The 21541-nt window shown below is 44.9% G+C and overlaps 1 protein-coding gene across 1 annotated transcript; it reads left to right on the top strand.

The window, feature by feature from the left end:
• The first annotated feature begins 19063 nt into the window (after positions 1-19063).
• On the top strand, positions 19064-20011 carry LOC138520385 (olfactory receptor 10AG1-like). The gene has a single exon (XM_069632789.1). The coding sequence runs from the start codon at positions 19064-19066 to the stop codon at positions 20009-20011; it is 948 nt and encodes a 315-aa protein (XP_069488890.1).
• Positions 20012-21541: the final 1530 nt, after the last annotated feature.

Raw genomic sequence — 21541 nt, 5'->3', positions numbered from 1 at the left:
TTACATGGTGACTCTGACGTCACTAAGATGTCCTGGCCCATCATGGCAGAAATTGTCTTAAAAATCCCCTAATCTGCCTCTCTAGAAATGGGATATTGTTGGGCTTTTGGTAGGATTGCACCTGGTTTCAGTTTAATCCTTACTTCTCCAACCCCCTTCAAGAGACCTAAGTGATAGCTATATCATCATCAAAATATTCAGGACGTTTGATTGCCAACATTATTTTCTGTGGTACTTCTCTTTAAATCATCTTTACCCAAAAGGTGAGACTCACTTCCACCATTGTCTCTCCCATTTCTGTTTGTTCTTCAAACAGATCGTCATCGGTGACGTCAGTCACTCGATATCCTTCTTCAATGGCAATTATCGTGCACCATTGTCTGCCTCCATCATCATAACCATCCACCAAAACCACTTTCCTTCACACTGCAGCTGTGTGCATCATCAAGTGAAATACTTGTCCCTCCTCCTCATGCATCGGTTTTCTTTGTCTGAATAGGAACTCACCAGGGGTTCTCATGATCCTGTAGGCACGACCTGGCAATCCCGCCAAAAGCACATGCATGCCATATGCGAAGATTTCTGGCTCTAATGGTATGGCCCTCATGGCTATGTGTCCTGAGTATGCTCTAATCATTTTGCATACATTTAAGTAGTGCATTCCTGAAGTGGAGCATACTATGCCCTCTTCTGTGTACAAAATTGTCATGTTCCTCTTTGTCATTAAGTCTGGACCTAAAATATTTACTGGGGTCTGACGTGAATATAATAAAGGTACATTCATTTTGCACTCTCCTATGGAGACTGGGAGTGTGTTTGTAAAGGGAACTTGACTGTGAGCTCCTGTAAAACTCATTCATGGTCTGTGATAGTTGCGGCGGTGTCTGTTGGGATTGTACCTGTGGAAAATTCCCCATGCTTTGTGGTTGGGCCCCTTGTTGCGCTCCTGGTGTTTGTTGTTGCACTGTGTGATTCTGTGCAATGCCCTGTTGTAAAACTGCATGTGGATTCGCCATGCCTGCTCCTGTTCCTGTTCCTTGGCCACTCTGCATCATGCCTTGACTTCTGCATGTGCGTGCCAAGTGCCCTGTCATCCCACACAGCCAACATACTGGTGGTGGTCGGATCATTTGCCCATTTGACATATCTTGGTAACCATTTTCCATATTTTGAAAAACTCCTTGATTATTTTGGAAGCCTCCCTGATTGCTCTGCCGTCCTCTTCCTCTAAATCCTCTTCCCCGTGGGTAAAACCCTACGTTACCCCGATTATTCTGTTGTGGACTAGCCACCTGCTGCATGCTTGATTCAGCTGTGCTAGTTACCATGGCTCCTTCAATGGCATTCTTTGATAATTTCTTCTGCACCAATTTAGCTTCCTCACCCTTTCGAGTTGCCTCCTTTTTGCGATTCTTTTCTTGCAGCAGTCTGCAATAATGTGCGATAGTCAACTGTATTTCAGCCCAAGGTTTAGCCTCAACTCCTACCAATTTCTTGAGTTGTTTCTGCAATGGTTCTGGCAACCCATGGCACAATATATGGTAAAACACAGGTATTGATTTTGTCCCAGATTCATGCGTTTCGAGCACCCATGCGTGTTGGAAATTCTGTATATAAATTAACCGATCCTCAGAATTCTTCATTTTTCGAGTCATTATAGCTCCCATATCGGAAGTATCTGGGTAAAGTACTCATATCGCTTTCCATACTGCTGCTCTACAATTGTTAAATGGCGCCCCGTCATGCATGGTATTAATTGTGATTATGCCAGGGTATACTGCTCGTGCCCACACATCATCTGCTCTCTCAACAAGTATGGCGATTAGGAGGCCCATAATGTCCCCTATAGCTAACGTGTTTCCCCCTGTCATTTTTTCTAACTCATGTATTCACTTTCCAGCTCCCGATGTCAGCATTGGAAGCTTGTTTTTCAAGTTTTCTCGATCCATGTGTGGCCATGGGATATATTGTGGTATATTTCCCCCTTCTCTAGTAGGGGAAATTGGAATGTGTAACCCTCTTCCTCTTTTCTCATTGTCCTCCTGTCTATTGCAGGAGTAATATTCCCGCATCGCCATCTACCTGGTAGTGTCCTTAACCTGTCTACATAGGGCGGTGAAGACCCCCCTCTGACCATGAGGTACTCCTTCATGTCGGTCAGACTGTGTGGCTGACTCTGATGCCCTTGGTGCAGACTTGCTAATGTCTGTCCATCGTATCCCTTTTCCCCATTATGAGTCGTCTTTCGCTCTGCCTCCCTTCTCCGTTTTCGTTGCGCTCCTCCCTTTCAGAGTCGGACATTGTTTGTCCCCAATTCATGCAACTTCTTGTTTCATCATTGTTTCTACTGATTTCTAAACTGTCCATGGATAGTTCCCTATTTCCACTACTTTGGGTGACATCTTCAGTGTCATACAGCTGGTGCTTTCCAAGCGCTCGTCTTCCCACTCCCCTCGGGGTATTTGTTCTAGCCCCATTTCATCATATATTTTATCGATGGTCTCTTCGATGCTTCTGGTGTTGAAGTCATCTTCAATATTTGCCCTAGACGTGCCTGGTACTGAATCGTACGAAGGAAATAATTATTAGATGTCTTCCCAGTTTACAAACTGCATCAGATTTAACCTCCCTCCCCAAATACTCAAGATTGCGTGCTCTTTGTCTTCGCTTACGTTCAATATCGTCATCAAATTCTTTGCGCCTCCTCACCTCTTCTCTGACCCTATCTTCGTCCTTTCTCTTTTCATTTCTATGTTCATCTGCCCTTCGAATTTCCTCATCTCTTCGTCTTCTTATTCTTTTCTCACGTATCCTTTGCTCTTCTTCTAACCTTTGCTGTTTCTGCCTGTCTTGATCATAGGCTGCTCTTGGGTTGCGATCAAGCTGTTATTCTTGCTCTTCGTGATATAGCTGTTCTCGCCTTTGTCTGTCTTTCCTTCGTATCCTTTTATCTCTTAACTCCTTTTGCCTTGCTTCATCACTGCCTTTCCCATCGAGTTTCAATAGAATGTGTCCTCCCATGCATTCTTCTTTTGTGAATGCTATCTCATCAGTTCTATCTTCACTCCCTTTCCATCTCTTCTCTTTTCTATCCTTGTCAAGAGATGCACTTGTCTGTTCTTGTTCTTTATATTCATCATCGTGTCTCTCCTTGTCCCTTGGGACTGCGGAGGTAATATTTTTGTCCTTATCTCTCCCTTGATTCTAGTCACTACTATGTGTAGGTGACTCATATGCCAATCCAAATTTTCCACAAAAATTTTATACTACCGATTTGTTCAAAAAGCACATCAATTCATGTGTGATTCTGCCTCAACTATCAAATCGCATGACATTTTTAAATCAGTTTTCTCAAAAAGAATTCAATGCATATGTGTGATGTCACAACAGAGAAACATGTAAGACAGACACTTAACAGACTAGACGGACACCAGATGGACACAAATATCTCTGCCTCTAATCATTACCCCTACATGGAGTGTAAATGTACCCCTTTCATGACGTCTTTAAACGTTGTGGTAGCCTAGTCATTCCCCATTGTGTGGGACTCTGGGTACATGTTTCTTCTGGCCACTATATTAAAGTGCAGGAATAAGGCAAATCCTCTCACTTCTCGGGTGTCTGCCCCGGTTACCTCTCTCTTCTCGGGTGTCTACCCCGGTAACCTCTCATTTATCTTTTATTGCTATCGAGTCATGATCCCCTATATATATATATATACAGTCCTCTCTACTTCTAACTATATTTTGTTTTCCCGCCTCCCTCCGTTACCTTTTCTCTTTACTTGTTCTAAGGCATGCACTATTTGCCAAAGCACTCCATTTTCTTTTGCTTCACTCACCGTTCGCATGGTTCCTCTCTGGCCCCTCGGGATCACAGCCTTTGTTACCGCCTCCTTCAGCTTTTCGCTCACTCAGCTGCCCGTAGGAATGGGAAGGGAAGTGTGGGAAACCGGGTCCCTTCAGGCCCTTTCTGCAGACTCTTGCTTACACTACCATTGTGTATGGGGAGCTTCACGGTCTACGCAGCCGAATGGCAAAGGACTTGTGATATTGCCGAAGACCTACAGTTACTTTATGTCGACGGTCAATAGATGTCTTACTTTAATCAAATAATCGATAGTCGATAACCATCAAATCTCTGCTACCAAGTATGCTGGGGAGACCCCCGGCCGGCTCATAGAGTCAGGGTTTGCTACGGAGTACTTTAAGACAAGATAGCTGCACCTTGAGAGGGATGGAGGTGCAGGTTTTCTTACTCCAACACCAATCAATAAGGACAACTCAATGGTTTGGCAAAGGGGAGTCCATTTAATGACAAGTACAAAAAATGGGGAAACATGGAAATCAACAGTGATGCGATAGTCCGTCTCGCTTCAACTCCCTCGAACTTCATACAAACAGTAACATTTATACCCAAAACTCGTCATCATTGACGTGTAACACTCAAAAGTTAACATGCAATTCTATTGGTTAGGAAAAGGTAACTTTACTATAGGTACTATATCTGTATATGGTAACGGAGTAAGAGGATTGGATAAACACTATCAAGTAGGCGTCTAAGACCTTCCTTCTAACATTACTCTAGTAGACGTCACTATGAGTACGATGTCCCATTGGTTCTACTATCTATAGAACCCTAGATTATTTGGTCCATTGTGATTCGGTTGGCTTCAACCCCATGCATAAATCTCCACTTTATTTAGCAGCACGCAGAATGGTCAGCCAGGTGCAGGGTGCACTAAGATTCACCCTGCCTTCCCTCAAGTCATCATTAGTTTAGAGGCTTTGTGTCAATTAGTTGGCTGTGGTCAACCTCAAAACGGTATCTTCTTGTCAGAAAAAGTTATGATAGCTCTGTCTGGGTGACATCCAGGTGTAGGTGTGAACCCGTGCTTCTTCTTACTCAGATGGCCGCGTGCTGCTCACACCGTGAATTTGCCTAGTTTCCTTCAATTTGTGCATTTAATTCTTATTCGGCTTGCCACCTGCCTATGCCTCCTTATCTCAGCATTCCTGAGATAGGCTATTCTGTTCTCAAGTTTCGATTCTGCGAAGCTACTGTTCGCTCCTTCTAGTGCTCTGACCCTGGCTCTTCCTGGCTCACATTGCCTCTGCTGAGTTTCGATTAAGCCATCTCTTCTCATTTTAGCTGGAATACGAATCCTGTCCTGTTTGACCTCTAGTAACTTGAGTTAATTCTGATTTTGTGTAATGTGGACTTGCACTTATATAACATGCTTCGTTTTGAGGTAGATTGTGTATAATGGCACTTGCTGCGATATTCCTCTACTTAGCATAGCAAGCGGCACTGTTTTCTTAGCTTTCTTGCTGTTACAAGCATAAGTACAGGCGTTAGCGGGTTGAATATCTTCATCCTGCTTACGGTTTAAGTTCCTTTTTCTTTCATCAAGGTTCTCTTCCTTCGGTTTCGAGATATCTTTATGCATGGCATTCAGTCTCTTTGTGTCATCCTTGGGTCATCATATCTTCTATGGGTGTGTTAATCCAAGCTCTCGTGACGTCACCATTCGCCTTCCATTAAGGACTTTTTGGTTTCTTCCTGGGCAGTACTTAAGAAATCTTCATTTCGTTTAATTTGCTGGTAAGGTTTTCTTAATGGGTACCTTACTGTTCATGGTTGTCTGGTTATTGGTACTTCAATAGATATTGTTCTTCTGATAGGTACTGGGAAGAGCCCTACTGCGGCTCTCTGCTGGTTTATTTGCTCATCATACATCACGTATTTCGGTGTGAATGTTCCTGGTACTTCAAAATGGGCGACTGGAGTGCAGGCTTTATTTGGGACCTCCTCTACACACCACTAACCCAACCCTCAATCTTCTGCATACTTAAACCACATAAAGCCACGCAACCATCTCTCTCCCAGCAATCCACACACACTTTACCACACCGCATCAACAACACATAAACATCACCTACAGCACTCGAGTTCCCGCCCGATCCGATACTAGCACCAAACTCCAGCACGGTGCATACCGAGCTGAAGCTGCCAACACCACATCACTTCTCCCACTCTCCTGCTCCCCTCCTCCAGACTAATCATACCTGTCCTTCCTGTTTACAGATCTGCCAGAGCGACTGGGGACCAATTCCATTGGTGACGGTGCGCTATATAAGTACCTTTAACATAACATAACATACATGCTCCCCATTGCCCTTCTTGCTACATTCTTTAAATCCCTGGACTCATACATTCTTAACTTCCTTTGGGGAAAAAGAAACACAGAATGTCAGCATATAAACAGGACAGATGGTGGAGTTGGTTTCCATGATTTTAAGAAATATCACAAAGCGTTTGTCCTACATCGAGCTCAGCTATGGTTTGTACCGAATATGTTAAACCCACTAAATTGGCTACTTTTTGAGAGAGCAATGGTTGTCCCCGACATCCTAGCAGATTGCCCATATATCAAAAGATCTAATAGATTTATAACCAGTAGCAGCATCAATACTACCATTAATTATCTTCGAGTGCATCTACTACCATATATCTCTAAAACATCCCAATTTGTATCCCCATATATTTGGAAGAATTCACTAATAAAAATTTATAATAAAACCGTATACAGGAAACCATGGCTCTCTCAAGACATTACATTTGTAAGACAACTCTTTGTTAAGGGGATATCTCTTACTTTTAATGAGATAGTAATCAAATAAGTCCCAGGACTTGTATGCGTCAATACTTAAACTTGTTTGATGTGATTGTGGTTCATTATGATTTGCTAATACATTGTGAAAACATGTATCAAGATAACAAGATGCAACATCTGCTTAATCAAAATTTCAATGCCTCAATGTTTTACAAAATACTAATATCTGTGTCAGAAAATGTGTCTCCATGGAAAAGCCAATTAGATTAGAAACAAGATTGCTCTTTAATAGTTCCACAATTGAAATGGCCTTTGGTCTGGAAAGACATTTCTAAAGATATTGTTTCGGCAAGTTTGATCCATCTCTACACTTCTTCCACCACAGGGCCTTTATAACGCCATATATTCTATTTAAAGGAGGCTTTTCACAAGATGAAAATTGTTGGAGCTGTCTATGTACGTAAGGATCTTTTCGACATCTAGTATTTAACTGCATTCATGTTAAATATTTTGGAAAGAAGCGTGGAGGGTGTTCAAATCCATTTTCCACTTACAACAAGAACTCTGCATTTCATTTCTGTATCTCGAAAGCACTGCCATTATGCCAGTAATGTGTAAAAACAAAGGATTTCTGTTTGATCTCTTTATTGCAATAGCTATCCAGACCACCACCCGAACTGGAAGGACCTTAAACAAATGCACCGCAAAAAATGTGGTGGAACTCTATTTGCAATATTCATAGAATGGAGAAATGTAATGCCTCATCCCCACGTCTACTAATTAAACATGAATTGAAAAGGGGTTTGTTCACTGAGTATTTATAACATACTGTACCTAGCCCGTAATTTGCAATCGCAAGTTTATAATATCCCTTTCCCTCCCACTGTTTCTGTCCATCCTGTTTGTCTTGTCTGTCCTGTATGTTTTTAATTTTCATGATATATATAGTATAAACCTATTAGTTTATCTTGAAATGTTACATACATGTTTTATGTATGCATTAAGATTTATCTGGCTTGGTTCTGCATATAAGGCCTGTATAACATTAACAATTAGAACTAGAACATTGTACTTATTTTATAAGATATTTACATTGAATTGATATTTGTATACTTCAAATTAGCCTTGTCTGCCAATGTATTTAACAATAAAATATTTAAACATAAAAAGATTGAACCAAAAATGGGGCCAAGTTTAAACACTGCTTTAATCATCTGAAAATTGTCTCAGTAAAACTGTTATATTGATTTAATCTAATTATGATGTTTTTTTGTCATGTAACTTCACGTGTAACTTCACGTGCCCAAGTAGGGTCTAAAACTCTCTACTCAAGTTTTTTCCAACAAATTACAGCAAACCATGTCAAACGCTGATGAGAAATCTGTGATTGCGAGAAAGACCAGCTGCCCATTCAGGCAGTTTTAGTTAGCTATTCACAAATCCAAAGATTATGAAAAATAGAGCGGTTTGGCCTAAGGCCTGCCTGATCATTACATTTGTTTCTTTCCTGAGCCCAACCTTTTAACCTTTTCAGGGCTAAAGCCTCAACAAGTTTACTGGTATAATCTAAAAGTGCTATTGATCTATATGAAAAAGGATCAGAACGCTGACCTTTTTTTATAAATTCGTGATAACTAGTGTTTTGTGGTAAGACTTGGGATTTGTTTCCTGTATAATTGATTCTATTGCAAAGAGAGCATAAAAAAGAGGCCCAGAAACAAAGTGAGTATTTGATTGCTCAATTTGCTGAGCCATCACGTCATATGGAGTGCAAGATTTTCAATTCCAAAATGGCCTCCTTCACCACGTCTATTTCAAAACTGACTCCCCAGCTAATCAAAAGATTGCCGCAGGCCCCGGGCCGCATGAAATGCGGGACGATAGAGGGTCTAGGAGTTTAGGCACGGGTTGGGGGGAAACGGCGCGAAAGTGTAGGGAGGGGCGTCCGAACGGCGCCACAAGAAACAAAAGCCCAGGAAAGGGCAGGAAGCAGCACCTGGGAAGGTGCGAAATATAACAGCAAGGGACCGGGGGGTAACCCGCCGCCCCCAAGAAGGAACAAAAGGCCGTGGGGGTATAAGTAAGCCAGGAAAAGGAGAGGCGGCACAAACCAGTTAAGAGCTCACCTCTCTCGGGTAGGCTCTTGGTGCCTGGATAAGGGGAAGGAAAAACGTTTGCTCTTGCGGGCTCACGCATTTCCACCTCCTCTTAATTCGATCTAAACGCAGTGGCTACGAGTTCGCCCAGCCGTGCCGGAGCAGGAGCGATCCAGAAGTACCAGCTATGAGCGAACAGAGCACTTTCGCCGTGGACAAGCGAGACGGGCGAGGAAGATCGGGATTAGAAGACCAGGAAAAACAGAGGACGCACGGGGCGAAGGAGCCGGAAAGCGTGGCTGGCAGAATTCAGACGAGAAGGATGGCGGAAGGAAGAGCAAAAAGGGCTCAAGAATTCTCAGAATGGGCGAGAAAGGCAGAGAAAGAATACGGGGCACAATGGGTGCTGGATATAATGCAGAAGGAAGAAAGGGTGAAGGCAATGTCACCTTTGCTGTTCATAGAGCCTAGCAGCAGCGAAGGAGAAGACGAGGTACCGCAAGCACAGGAGAGGGGGAGAGTGGAGTCGAAGAGATCGGAGGAACAGACAGAGGCACCTACCAAGAGGAAGAAAAAAGATAAAAACAAAGGTACTGTGAATAATAATGTGGGGAATAAAATCATAAAAATGTTAAAAAATTGCGTCACGGTTTTGGGTAAGTCACCCAGAACCAATGGCAAGAAGAGCAGACGTGAGAAGGGATCCAGGGAGGAGCGGCAGGGGAGTTCCTCAACTGAAGCAAGCAGTGATGATGAAGAAAGGGACCATTTAAGGGCTGGGGTAAAATGGAGAGGAGTGGTGAGCAGGGAGAAACAGAGAGGGGCAGGGGGGCAGGGGCAGAACCCAGGGAAACCCTGGTCCCAGCGCCACAAGGGGCACCAGTAGTCCCGGCGCCACAAGGGGCACCAATAGTCCCGGCACCACAAGGTGCACCGGTAGGGCCAAACACAGGGGGAGCACCGCAAGGACCCAACCCACAACCGGGGGTGCCAACGGGGGCACCAGGGGTAACAGTGTCAGGGGACCCACCGCCGGGTCAGCACCGCCGGTGGCAGCGGCAGAAATTTGGGGACTACTCATGACGAAATATGGCAGGCCAACCATGGGTAAAGATGCACAGGGCAGGTCAATTAAGGCAATGGCTTGGTATATAAATGACAAAGCAAAGGAGAAAATATGGAGGAAGGAATTGATCGATATTTTCACATTGTTAGATTGTCAAAAGAGGGGGTTGAATGTGGCCTGACATTAAGGAGGACGAGAAAAGCTTACTAAAAAAGGGGCCAGTGGTAAGGAATTTTGACAACTGGATGGCAGCCTTCACCATAATGTCTACAATTTTATTACAAAAATTCCCGGAAGACGGGGTAGCATTAATGGCGTATCAGCAGAGGGTGCTGAAGGTAAACGCGGCATTTGGGGGTGACGCATGGCTGGAGTATGATCACGAGTTCAGAAAGGAGATGGACTGCTTTCCGGATATGGGCTGGGAAGAGGACATTTTTAATCTCTACATATTTAATGTGCTGAATGAGAAATGGGATTCCAAGGAGCAAAGCGCAGGGAAGGCAATATTGGCAGAATGATTACAAAGCAGATTATAGATACAATAACAGAAGGTACGAATCCAGCTATGACAGAAAAAGAGACCAGAGTTTTCGGAGCAGAAATTATGGGTCACAGAGAGGGTGGCAGAGCGGCCTGCCCTCAACAACGCAGGGGGGGGCAGCAGGAGCACGGTACCAGCACGAGCAGAACCAGGACAATGTCGGAATTTTGAGAAGGGGGTACCCTGTAGCTGGGGATGGAAGTGCAAGTTCAGCCACAAGTGCGAGAGATGTAAAGGTGACCACAGCAGCTCCAAGTGCACAAGGGCCGCAGCTCCAAGCGGCAGAAGCGATGAGACACGGAAATAAGGACCGGGGCGGGAAGGGGGCCACGCCAGTAAAAATTGAGAGGATGGAAGGGTGGCTCCAGAAATACCCAGACCAAGAAACGGCAGATCAGATCAGACAAGGCTTTAAAGAAGGTTTTAAGATCCTGTTTACAGGGCAGGGAGCGCAAGACATTCCTAGAAACCTGAAGTCAGCAACCGAGAACAGAGATATAGTGACCAGTAAGATCCGGAAAGAGGTAGAACTGGGGAGGGTGGAGGGCCCCTTTACAGCCTTACCATTCGAAGAATTTGTATGATCTCCACTGGGGCTGGTGCCGAAAAAAGACGAAGGGGAATACAGGCAGATACACCACCTATCCTACCCACCGGGGGCCTCGGTGAATGATGGCATCGCCCGGAGCGACGCAACGGTATCATATTCAGACTTCGAGGAGGCAGTAGAACTGGTCAGGAAAGCAGGAAAAGGGGCATGGATGGCAAAAGCAGACATTAAATCTGCATTCTGCCTGTTGCCAGTCAACAGCAGATCTCAAAGATGGTTATGCATGCATTGGGAGGGGGAATACTTCATCGACAAATGTCTCCCGATGGGGTGCGCCATCTCATGCGCATATTTTGAGGGGGTAAGTTTATTTTTGCAATGGGCGGTAACAGAAGAGATGAGGGAGTCCATGATGGTACATTACCTGGACGATTTTTTATTCATTGGGCCCAGAGGTTCAGAGCTATGCAGGGCAACCTTGGATAAATTCGTGGAAATAACAAGCGAGTGGGGTTTTCCACTGGCGGAGGAGAAAATGATGGGCCCAACGCAGATTATGCAATTCCTAGGAATAGAAATTGACTCAAGCAAAGGAAGGTGCCGGATCCCAGATAACAAGGTGACAGATCTGCTGAAGACAACAAAGGAACTACAAGGAAGAAACAAAGTGACAGTGAGAGAATTGCAAGCGCTGGCAGGAAAGCTGAACTTCGCAGGAAGAGTCATACCACAGGGGAGGGTGTTCCAAAGTATTGAGCTAAAAACGAGAGGGGCTACAAAGGGGCACCACAGAGTCAGGCTAGGGGGAGGAATCAAGAGAGATCTGGAAGTATGGGCAGAATTTCTGAAATACTTCAATGGGTCAGTGATATGGCGCTCACCGGTAAATGAGGAAGGTAAAAGGGTGTTGTTCACCGATGCAGCAGGTGGCCTTGGTTTTGTCGCGATACTGGGGAAACAATGGTGTGCAGGCAAGTGGCCAAAAACATGGCAGGTGGCGGAATGGACGAAAAACATAACGCTGCTGGAGCTCTTCCCGATATGGGTCGCGTTATGCGCATGGGGGAAGAGCTAGGAAACAAGGAGTTCAGCATGGTCAGATAACATGGCGGTGGTACACGTGTTAAATAAAGGAAGTGCGTCATGCAGAATGGTGTTGGAATTAATGAGGGCAATCACTCTGGAAAGCCTAAAAATGAATAGATGCATAAAGGCGAGGCATATCACTGGGGAAGCAAATGTGGTGGCTGATGCAATCTCTTGCTTTCAGTGGGAAAAGTTCAGGGAGCTGAGACCGGACGCCGACAAGGAAAGAACGCCCATGCCACGGAAGGCATGGTCCCGTTGGAGGCACTGGAAAGGAAAGCACGGTTGGCCACAAGGTTGACTCAAAAGAAAGTGGAAGAAGAACGGAGAAAGGAAAGGGTCATTGACAAACTGACCAGGAACGCCCTAACGTACAAAACGGGTAAGCAGTACGAAAAGCATGTAAAAGATGTGTTGGTGGAAACAGGTGTAAAAGAGGTGTAAAAAATTTCAACGGAAAAAATGTGTGAATTTCTCGAAGGGGCATTTGCCAAAGGGAAAAAGAAAAGCTGGCCAGCAGCGCACCTAGCGGCGGTGGCATATACCACAAAAGTGGCGGGCATACCGGACCCAACCGACAGCGCTAGAATAAAGTACGCTGTGAGAGGATGGGCAAAATTAGAGGGGAAGAAACCAGATAACAGAAGGCCGGTAAATTTTGGGGAGTTGATAATTCTGTTAAAAGTACTACGAGACACATGCAGCAGCAGGTACAGAACCGTGCTGTTCAGGGCAGCGTTTGCGCTAGCATACTATGGGGCTTTCAGGGTAGGGGAACTGGTGGCCAGTAATACAGTGGCAGTCGACGGCCTGGCAAGGAAAGACATTAGTATGGGAAACAAGGGGATGTCTATAATGCTAAAGAAATCTAAAACAGAACAAACGGGGAAGGGGAGAGCAATAGACCTCAATTGCATTAGAGAGAAGGACCACTGTCCCAGCTGCATCACCCAAGAATTCCTAGATCTTCGACCAGAGGTCGACGGGCAGCTATTAATACATAGGGACGGCAGCGCACTCAGCAGGTACCAGTTTCAGGCGGTATTGAAGCAGGCGGTGGCAAAAGCAGGATGGGATCCAGCCGAATTTGGAACACACTCTTTCAGGATAGGAGCAGCAACCTCTGCATGGGCGGGGGGCCTGGGAGCGAAGGGTGTGAAAAGAATTGGGGGATGGAAGTCGAAGTGTTTTAAAAAATACATAAGGAGGAACTGATATAAACACTTATCTTCCCCGTTTCCATAGAGGCTGGACCCAACAAATCGGCATGGATAGTGGGGCACTCTTTCGTGACCTAGGCAGGCATGTGGCTGGAAGAAGTGAAGCAAGGACTACATTTCAAAAACACAATTACATCCTGGTGGGGCCTTCCAGGGATGCACTGGGAGGACATCCACGACAGGCTGTCGGACCTTACAGGTTTCAGGGACCCCCCCATGTACCTAGTTATACATCTCGGAAGGAACAACCTGGTGAGCACAAACAGGGGTAAATTACAAAGAAACATTTGCGAGTCACTGCAAAGCATAGCCCCCAGTTGGTGCAAAACCGAGATTTTTATGTCAGAAATCATACCAAGACTGGTCTGGTATGGGGCACAGAAGAGGCACGTGATCGAAATAGCCAGAAAGAAACTAAATAAATCAGTAGAAAAATACTGCAAGAGCACAGGGCTGCACTTCATAAAACATGCTCTACACCGGAACAATCCGGACATGTTTCACCAGGATGGGGTACACCTATCAAGGAAGGGGATGGGTTTTTTTCCGACAACATTTTTAGGGCACTCCAAGAACGGGGTTGTAGGTAGGGTGCTTTGGGGGGGACCTGAACGGGCGTGAGGAACAAGCGCTCAGGTGTGGCGGCATGTGCCCAGGAACGAAGGCCCATGGATAACAAGGACTCAGGAGGAGCCTTGGGCAACTTCGGGACTAGACACAAGGTGCCCAAAAGCATATGGCAGTGTATTGATTTTTGTTGAGTTGTATTTTCTGTAAGAAAATAAAATGCCTACGGCCTGCAACTTTTTCATAAACATAATTGGTCTGTGATTTATTATTTAGGTAGGGATCTGGTAAGAAGAGCAAAAGCGAGCCCACACTACTGAGCCTATGCCCCAGGCCCCGGGCCGCATGAAATGCCCGACGATAGAGGGTCTGGGAGTTTAGGTGCGGGGTGGGGGGAAACGGCGCGAAAGCGTAGGGAGGGGCGTCCGAACGGCACCACAAGAAACAAAAGCCCAGGAAAGGGCAGGAAGCAGCACCTGGGAAGGTAGGAAATATAACAGCAAGGGGACATGGGGGTAACCCGGCCGCCCCCAAGAAGGAACAAAAGGCCGGGGGGTATAAGTAAGCCAGGAAAAGAAGAGGCGGCACAAACCAGGTAAGAGCTCACCTCTCTCGGGTAGGCTCTTGGTGCCTGGATAAGGCGTAGGAAAAACGTTTGCCACCCAACCCACCCTACAAGAATAACGGAAGAAGAGGGGAGCAGGCAGGAGCCGGAACGCCGAGTACTCTTTCGGTACATGGCCCAAAAAAGAAGGAGCAAGCAGAAGTGGGAACGCCGAGTACTCTTTCGGTACACGGTCCAAAAAAGAAGGAGCAGGCAGAAGTAGGAACGCCGAGTACTCTTTCGGTACACAGTCCAAAGCATGTCGTAGGCGGCATGTGCCCAGGAACGAAGGCCCAGGGATAACAAGGACTCAGGAGGAGCCTTGGGCAACTTCGGGACTGGACACAAGGTGCCCAAAAGCATATGGCCTATGGCCTACAACTTTTCCATAAACATAATTGGTCTGTGATTTATTATTTAGGTAGGGATCTGGTAAGAGGCGCAAAAGCAAGCCCACACTACTCAGCCTATGGCCAATGTGTGATTTCAATATTTTCTCACTGCTAGGAATAGTTCTATGTTGATTAATTCCCTTTTTTGGGGGGATTGTTTTGCCGAAATTCTTTTGCTGAAAAAAACTCTATTTTCTTTTGTATTTGGGGGTCACTCCCAAACCCCTCCCTCACTTTTATGCATTCACTATCCACCCACCCCCTACCCCTTACATGCCCTTACCACCCCCCCCGCGTCCCATATTTTTCGATTCGTTTTTTTCAGCTGAAAATGTTCAGCAAAACACTTTGCGAAAGAAAACGGCTGATGAATGAACGTCGTACAATAGGAATTATTTGGTTAAATCTAAAACTTCCTATACTTTTTTTTAGATCCCAAAAGGCAAGGCTATTTTTATTAGAAACTAGAGTAAGCATCTGTTCCCACACTTTCTGGCTCTTTATGATTTTGTGATTTTTTTTTAGGACATTTTTATATCTTAGATTCAGGCAATATATTGCAGTCAGGCATGTATCATGGCTTCACTGGGTGTGTTTTAATGTCTTTAGTTTATACTCCTTTTAAAAAATAAATGTTTTTCATTCCACCAGTGAATGAACAATTCTTTCAAAACCTTTCTGTTATTAGCAGATTTGAGGCTGAACGTCGAAGTCCATTCTTTTATAATACTGGCAAATATTTGTATAACTTTCTTACCAGTATTTCCCTGTCTCATGTATGTATGAGTCACCTGTTGATTTTCTTATAAATATATCAAAAGAAAGAAGTTTTTTATCCGACCAGTATACTCGATACCTTTAAACTATAACGCAATCTTTTTCGGATGGATGATGGCTGGATGGTATCCGCTGATGTGGCAAAGGTATGCATGTTTCCCTTTGTTACACTTGGGGTTGTGCAAACTGCATTACAGTACCCTGTCCTTCGATTGATGCATGCAAAGTAAGAATCAAACCAGGCATTGCACTGCACTTTGCACCATTGTTCTAGATTCAAATACTTCATTCGAAACTTCAATTAGCAGCAGGTGTGTGGGATCCAGTCAATTTCTTCTCTCAAGTACAGGGCGGAAGCCAGCAATAAATGCCCTCTTTTGGATGGAAGTGCAGGCTACTCCCCGAGCACTGAGACACACAGTAATCTCTGTGCCTGGTGGTTTTGTTCCCCCTGCTGATCACTCCACTCAACTCCACTAATCTGGCTACTGCAGCAAGCACCCATACCTACAGGACACACACCTCCCAAGTGCCAAAGTGCCACCCTCAAACTACTCACAATCTACCATAAAAGTGAGATGGGTGTCTCTTTAGAGCGACTCTTGCATTTCCTTGGACCCCCTGTTGGGGTGGGGGGGTGCCATTGTTCTGCCGAAGTAAAATACTCTGTGGCACTTTACTTCATCAAAACTACTTTGTGGGGAAGTAAATAGATGTATATGTATTAAGAGGTATGTGGCAAAGGTAGTGTCGGAAGGGTTTGGGGTTGGGTTGGGAGAGGTGAATGGGGGCATGTAGAATGGAGTGGTGCTAACTGCAGTAATGGCTAGATAAGTTCTCACTAAACCCGGGTCTGTCGGCTCAGACTAGTGGGCAATTACCAGACATTTAAGATCTTACCCCAGACAGTAACGCTATAATGACATCATCATAACCGTGTCATGAGTGTATAACAGCAAATCAAATCATCAAATGTATTAATCTCCATTTATGAACGCAGTAGAGTTCAAACAGTGGTTACTCATAGATGTATTTTGTCATTTTGGAGGAGCACCGCAGTTCATCAAAGTTATTGGGCCTCATTAGGAGGCTGGCGGCCGCGGAATGAACGGTGCTGTAAGCTACTGGCACCGTTCATTCCGGGTCGCCATATTACGGGTTTCTTCGCGGGTGTTGCAATGCACGTCTGGTCTGGACCAGACGTGCATACCGCCACCCGCGAGCAAATCAGGATACTAACAACAGACCCGTCATTAACGGGCCTGTTGTTAGCATCCTCCCCATTCCCAATGAGACCTCTGGGGGCTCAAATGGGAATGGGGATGTACCGGGTCTGGGTCCCGAGAATGGGAATTACCAGGCCCGCTAAAGTCCGCATGACCCGGTAATTCCCTATTTTTGGGACCCGGAACCCGGTTTGGGGGGAGCCATGCCGGTAAGAACGGCATGGCTACCTCCAAACTCCTAATGAGGCCCATTGTCTTAGTAACTGTACATTTAATCAAGAACAAGTTTAAATGCAATTTAAATGTATGCTTTAGTCAAGATCATTAACTAAATAAGCTTAGAACTTTATATTAAAACATACTGCATGCCTACCTATACGTGTTGGGGTAGTTGACATACGGGTGCCATAATAGCACTCAGTTATTTTGGGAGCTTATCAGTCTTGGTCTTGCTTCCTTGCAAGTTTAATGCAGCCATTATGGAGAGGCAGAAAGATGCTACCCTAAATTGATGTATGCATGTCTTCTTCTATATGGTTATGGCTGTGTTTGTGCTTGTAGAGAGTTTCCCAGATCCCCCCCCTCTGTTTTGCATACCAAGTCAATTTGGGACTCACCCTAAGTTACCAGGGGAATCCAGATGTGGACCCCTTGCTCACTGCTCTTAGAGAGGCACAGCTTCAAGTCACTGATGATGCCCAACTAGGATGAAACACGTGTATAGGGTTTCTGTGGTACTCTTGTTCAGAGGAGAATTGCCTAGCATTTTGGTGCTGGACTGCCCCTGGGCAGGACAAAGACTGATATGCGGGGACATTTCTTCTCTGTGAAAAAAAGAAGAGTGAGCTAAAGACTTGGTTGAGACTCTCCCAGGGGCTATCCACCCAAGAACAGGTCAATTGGCTCTGTTTGTGCTGGTAGAGAGTTTCCCAGACACCCCTCAGTTTTCAATATGGTTATGATAAGACTGCACCACAGAGTGTGGTGTGGCCAACAGAGAGTCAGAGGCATATGGGTTTAAGTTTACTATGGGCCATTGCTGTATTATTGATTGGGAGCAACAGTATTGGGGCAGCATGCCTACACAGATGCTAGAGCAAGTTGATTAAAACTTTAGCTCATTAAGAGGCACCGCACCCTTGTGCTCAAACAAGTGACACATGTCTTTTGGGTGGTGCTTGCCTTAATCAGGAAAAAGGGTCAAAGTGGCATTTTCTGTAGGTACACTGCCCTTCTATGACAAGTTAGACCATCCCAAAGGATGCTTACCATTTTTGGGATGGAGTAGGGGTTTATAGCCAATCCCCCAGGCCTTGATTACCCCATGATGAAATCAAAGAATAGAAATTGGCTCCTAATCTCATCCCCATGGTTGTACATGCCTGTCTTACGATGGAATATGAAACAGACGTTCATTGGGAGCTGGCACCTAGAACTCCCCGACAGAGATTGTCCTGTTTTGGCCAGATTTCAGGGCTTGATTCACCCAGAGGCTCCCCACACTATTGGGTAATGGGCACGAGGTTACGTAATAGATTTTAAAACGTGATCTAAAATTGTTTCCCTGTGTTATTTAGTGATGAAATAGATCCCCACATTTGCATGTGACACGAGAGTCTCATGCCTGGACAGATCTACGGACCAACACAGGTTATCTGACAATATCCTGCCAAATAAGTTACATTTCTTCACTTTGGTTGAGTTCTGCCCCTTGGCTCATATGGGTTTTCATTTCACTCTCAGAACTCTGCAGAACTCTTGGCACAAAGTTTAAATAGCTGTCATTTACCTCAAACTTTTATTCTTCCATATATCAAAATGAAATATCCAGTAAGGGCTAACTATAGTGGTGCCTAAGTTCTTACTAGTAGGATAGGGGGATCTGTGTATGATAAGAGTTGGCTGTTAAGTGGTTAAGTGGCTGGTCAGAGGAAGCCACCCTTGGAGGCTTTCCGTGAGTTAACATTGATAGTAAACGCTGTGAGACATGTCTGTCTGACTACGGGACAGGTGGTGATAAGTAGTCTTGCTTGAAAACCACATACATGGTATCCTTTCTGATTGCTAACTTCCCTAAGCTAGCAATGTATTGTATATAACGCAAAGCAAATCTCTTTCACCTCTGTCGGGCCACTGACTACAACACACTAACAACATTAGAGATATATGGAGTTAATATCGAGGTAAGAGAACTTGCCATACTACTAGCAAGAATTACGTAACTTCTGGCATGTTTCGACTGTCAATGGCTGATGTTTAACATGCTATCCATAATCATTTCTTTTAACATGTTCTCCTCAGGCAAACTCTTTCGACCCAATGGTACAATCGAACCTCACTTCATGGACGGGATTCCTTCTCCTGGGGTTCTCGGATCTCTCTCCACAGCTGCAGGTCTGGCTCTTTGCCCTCTTCCTAGCTATATACTTGATGACTCTGCTGGGAAACCTTGCCATCATTGTAATCATAACATTGGATGCCACCCTTCACACGCCCATGTACTACTTCCTCAAGAACCTGTCACTGCTTGAGATTGCTTTCACAACCATCACAATCCCAAAGATGCTGACAATTTTCCTGCTGGAGGACAAGAGTATTTTCTTTTTCAGCTGTGCCGCCCAGATGTGTTTGTTTCTCGCCCTCGGAGGCACAGACTGTCTCCTTCTCACGGTGATGGCTCTTGACCGCTATGTAGCCATCTGCATCCCACTCCGTTACATGACCATTATGAGCAAATCCAGGTGTTCTGCATTGGTTTTGATGACATGGATTGCAGGAATTGTGCTCGCAGTGGGGCAGACATCTTTTATATTTCACTTACCGTTCTGCAAGTCTCGTGCCATCTACCATTTCTTCTGCGATATCCCGCCACTGCTGAGACTGTCTTGCTCAGACACCTATGCCAATGAAATAGTGACATTGGCAGCAAGTGTGGTCTTCCTACTACTTCCTCTTCTCTTCATTCTTATCACGTATGCTTTCATCATCACCAAAATAGCAAAGATGAAATCCACTGAGAGGCGCCACAAAGCGGTGTCCACCTGTGCTTCCCACATCACTTCAGTCACCTTGATCTACGGGTCTGCTATGTTGGCTTACATGCAACCAAAGTCAAATTACTCACAGGGCAAAGACAGAGTGTTTGCAGCATTCTATGCTGTTATTATGCCCATGTTAAACCCATTGATTTACAGCCTGAAAAATAAGGATGTGAAACAGGCTCTTAGAAAACAGATAACTTCCAACATATGTCTTAAAAAAGTTTAAATTGCAAGGGTTGTTCATCAGGACAGTCCAGTTTCACTGTGTTTTCTTTATCCATGGATAACAGGGTGACACGTATCACATGTACTTATAATTCTTATATTCCCCATTAATATACTTGACTAGTAGCCTATGAGGTATATTGACAACTTTACACCAGCAGCAGTGCAGTTTTTTGCAGCAGTGCGAAAAATATAGAAATAATATATCTGCAAAGGCGCAATGTTTTGCACTGGCAAAATGATTACACTGCAATACGAGCCATGATGTGCAATACAAGCCATGTTGTTTTCCCAGAGAAGAGCCCCCCTCTGTTAAACTCGTGTGTATTGAGGTCATGGTATTGAGTGGTGTCCGTTATGCCTATGAGGTAGGAAGTGTTGCACACTGTGGACCGGTTCTGGAGAGGATGGTTGCTAGTCAGCTAGTCATGTAAATCGTTGTTGCTGTGATTTCATGTTTGCCTGATGCCTCCATTACAAGCTGTGCTTCATTACACTAGCTTTCTATTGCAACAAAGTGGTGACAAATGATATGTTGACAAGCATCAGTGCTGCAAAATCAGATTGGCTACGCCAGTATTAATGGTGTGTATTGTCTGCACATTGAGCACGCTTCTCAGGGGATTGTCATTGGTGCAAATGCTTCAAATACTGTCTGCAATAACCAGGCAGGGAAAAGAAGGGTGCGCAGTGCATGATTGGTGCTGAGTGCACACACTGCTGTTACGACAAGTAAAAACGCAGCAAGAGGAGGCAACATGTATCAAGGTCCATGAAAACACAAGGGTGCTTCCAGACCCATCATCGTTTTTATTGCAGGTATGTTGAAATGAATGTGTCTAGGATACAAATGTGAGAGGTCTGAGATCATCATTAGTGGTCTCATGTGAATTCAGAACATTTACAGATGGGGTTTTACGGGACTGCATTGTGATGTAGTCTAGTAGCGAGGTCAATGAAGTGTTAAAGACTCAAGTTTAAAAGTGTGATGATGAAGTGTGTGAGGTCGTGGAGGTGGTACAAGCAAAAGAGAAGAAAAAGCTGAGTCAATGATGAGAGGTGAGGAATAAAGATGCTGCAGGAAGAGGCAAGGGCAGATGCATGAGGAAGATTATAGATACTTGAAAACATTGTGCATCAGTAACCATTGCTGTCAATACGTGTGTGTGTGTGTGTGTGTGTGTGTGTGTGTGTGTGTGTGTGTGTGTGTGTGTGTGTGTGTGTGTGTGTGTGTGTGTGTGTGTGTGTGTGTCTGTGTGTGTGTGTCTGTGTGTGTGTGTGTGTGTCTGTGTGTGTCTGTGTGTGTGTGTGTCTGTGTGTGTCTGTGTGTGTGTGTGTGTGTGTGGGAATCGTAAAGGGAATTCTACCAAATAGTGCAAAGCAAATGCAAGAGGGGAAGTGAATTGTGGGTTATATTGTAAGAAAAGACAAATTGTAGACATTGGTTGCAGAGTTAAAAAGTTTCCCACACTGGTATCAAACAGATTCCACACCTTCCCCCTGGACAAAAGAAGCTTTCCCCAGCCCTTGG

Source organism: Ambystoma mexicanum, chromosome 13 (assembly GCF_040938575.1).
Source record: "Ambystoma mexicanum isolate Mex_15411 chromosome 13, UKY_AmexF1_1, whole genome shotgun sequence".
In the NCBI taxonomy this organism is placed as follows: domain Eukaryota; kingdom Metazoa; phylum Chordata; class Amphibia; order Caudata; family Ambystomatidae; genus Ambystoma; species Ambystoma mexicanum.
Note: the sequence above shows the minus strand (reverse complement) of the source record. Positions and strands in the feature narration are given on the sequence as shown.

Excerpts from the sequence above, each read along its gene's own strand:
- LOC138520385 (XM_069632789.1), top strand. The coding sequence starts at position 19,064 with ATGGTACAATCGAACCTCACTTCATGGACGGGATTCCTTCTCCTGGGG.